This window comes from Bos javanicus, chromosome 14 (genome assembly GCF_032452875.1).
Source record: "Bos javanicus breed banteng chromosome 14, ARS-OSU_banteng_1.0, whole genome shotgun sequence".
Classification (NCBI taxonomy): Eukaryota; Metazoa; Chordata; class Mammalia; order Artiodactyla; family Bovidae; genus Bos; species Bos javanicus.
The window spans coordinates 40,322,507-40,323,525 of NC_083881.1; the positions used below are offsets into that span (position 1 = coordinate 40,322,507).

Genomic DNA, 1,019 nt, shown 5'->3' on the forward strand with positions numbered 1-1,019 from the left:
CCCCATGAATCGCAGCACGCCAGGCCTCCCTGTCCATCACCAACTCCCAGAGTTCACCCAAACTCATGTGCATCGAGTCAGTGATGCCATCCAGCCATCTCAACCTCTGTCGTCCCCTTCTCCTCCTGCCCCCAATCCCTCCCAGCATCAGGGTTTTTATCATAACTAATACATGACCCCTCCCACAGTGAAGAAATGTGTTTTCTGCTTAGTTCTATTTTATGTTAGTTTTCCAAAACACTGGTTCCAGCTAATTAAAAGGATTTAACGGCGGCTCGAGCAGAGCGGACACAGCCCCTGGACAAGCTTCCCCAGGAGAAGCCAAGGTCATCCTCCCTGACCTCAGCCTCCTCCCCACACCCGGCTGAGGGGGTGACCCACTTCTGGGCTTCCATCCATTCGCAAAGCCACTTCCAGCCCCCAAGTCCCCACCCCAGGACCCAGCGCCCTCACGATGGTGAAGTTGCTGCCTGCCCAGGAGGCAGCCAAGATCTACCACACCAACTACGTGCGTAACTCGAGGGCCGTGGGCGTGATGTGGGGCATGCTCACCATCTGCTTCTCTGTGCTGGTCATGGCGCTCTTCATCCAGCCCTACTGGATCGGTGACAGCGTCAACACGCCCCAGGCGGGCTACTTTGGCATTTTCTCCTACTGCGTGGGCAACGTGCTGTCTTCTGAGCTTAGCTGCAAGGGTGGCCTGCTGGACTTCTCCTCTATCCCTTCTAGAGCTTTCAAGACTGCTATGTTCTTTGTGGCCTTGGCCATGTTCCTCATCATTGGCTCCATCATTTGAAAAAAAATAAAAGGATTTAACGACCCCTAGTGGGTCCTGATCCCTAGTTTGAAAAACACCCTTTTAAAGAATGCTGGCATTCAGAAAAGGCAATGCAATGTTCGCCATTTAAACAAGTGAATGAAATCACATTCTTGAAGACTTTGGGCCTATGGTTCAGACTGATCACAATTAGTTGGTTCCGTCGTTTCCTTAAGAAGCTAAAATCCTATGTCAGCCTTCT

At 51.7% G+C, this 1,019-nt stretch overlaps 1 protein-coding gene across 1 annotated transcript; it reads left to right on the forward strand.

Moving 5' to 3' along the window:
* The first annotated feature begins 280 nt into the window (after nucleotides 1-280).
* LOC133260219 (LHFPL tetraspan subfamily member 5 protein-like) lies at nucleotides 281-796 on the forward strand. Its single transcript, XM_061438382.1, has one exon. The coding sequence runs from the start codon at nucleotides 455-457 to the stop codon at nucleotides 794-796; it is 342 nt and encodes a 113-aa protein (XP_061294366.1). The 5' UTR covers nucleotides 281-454.
* Nucleotides 797-1,019: the final 223 nt, after the last annotated feature.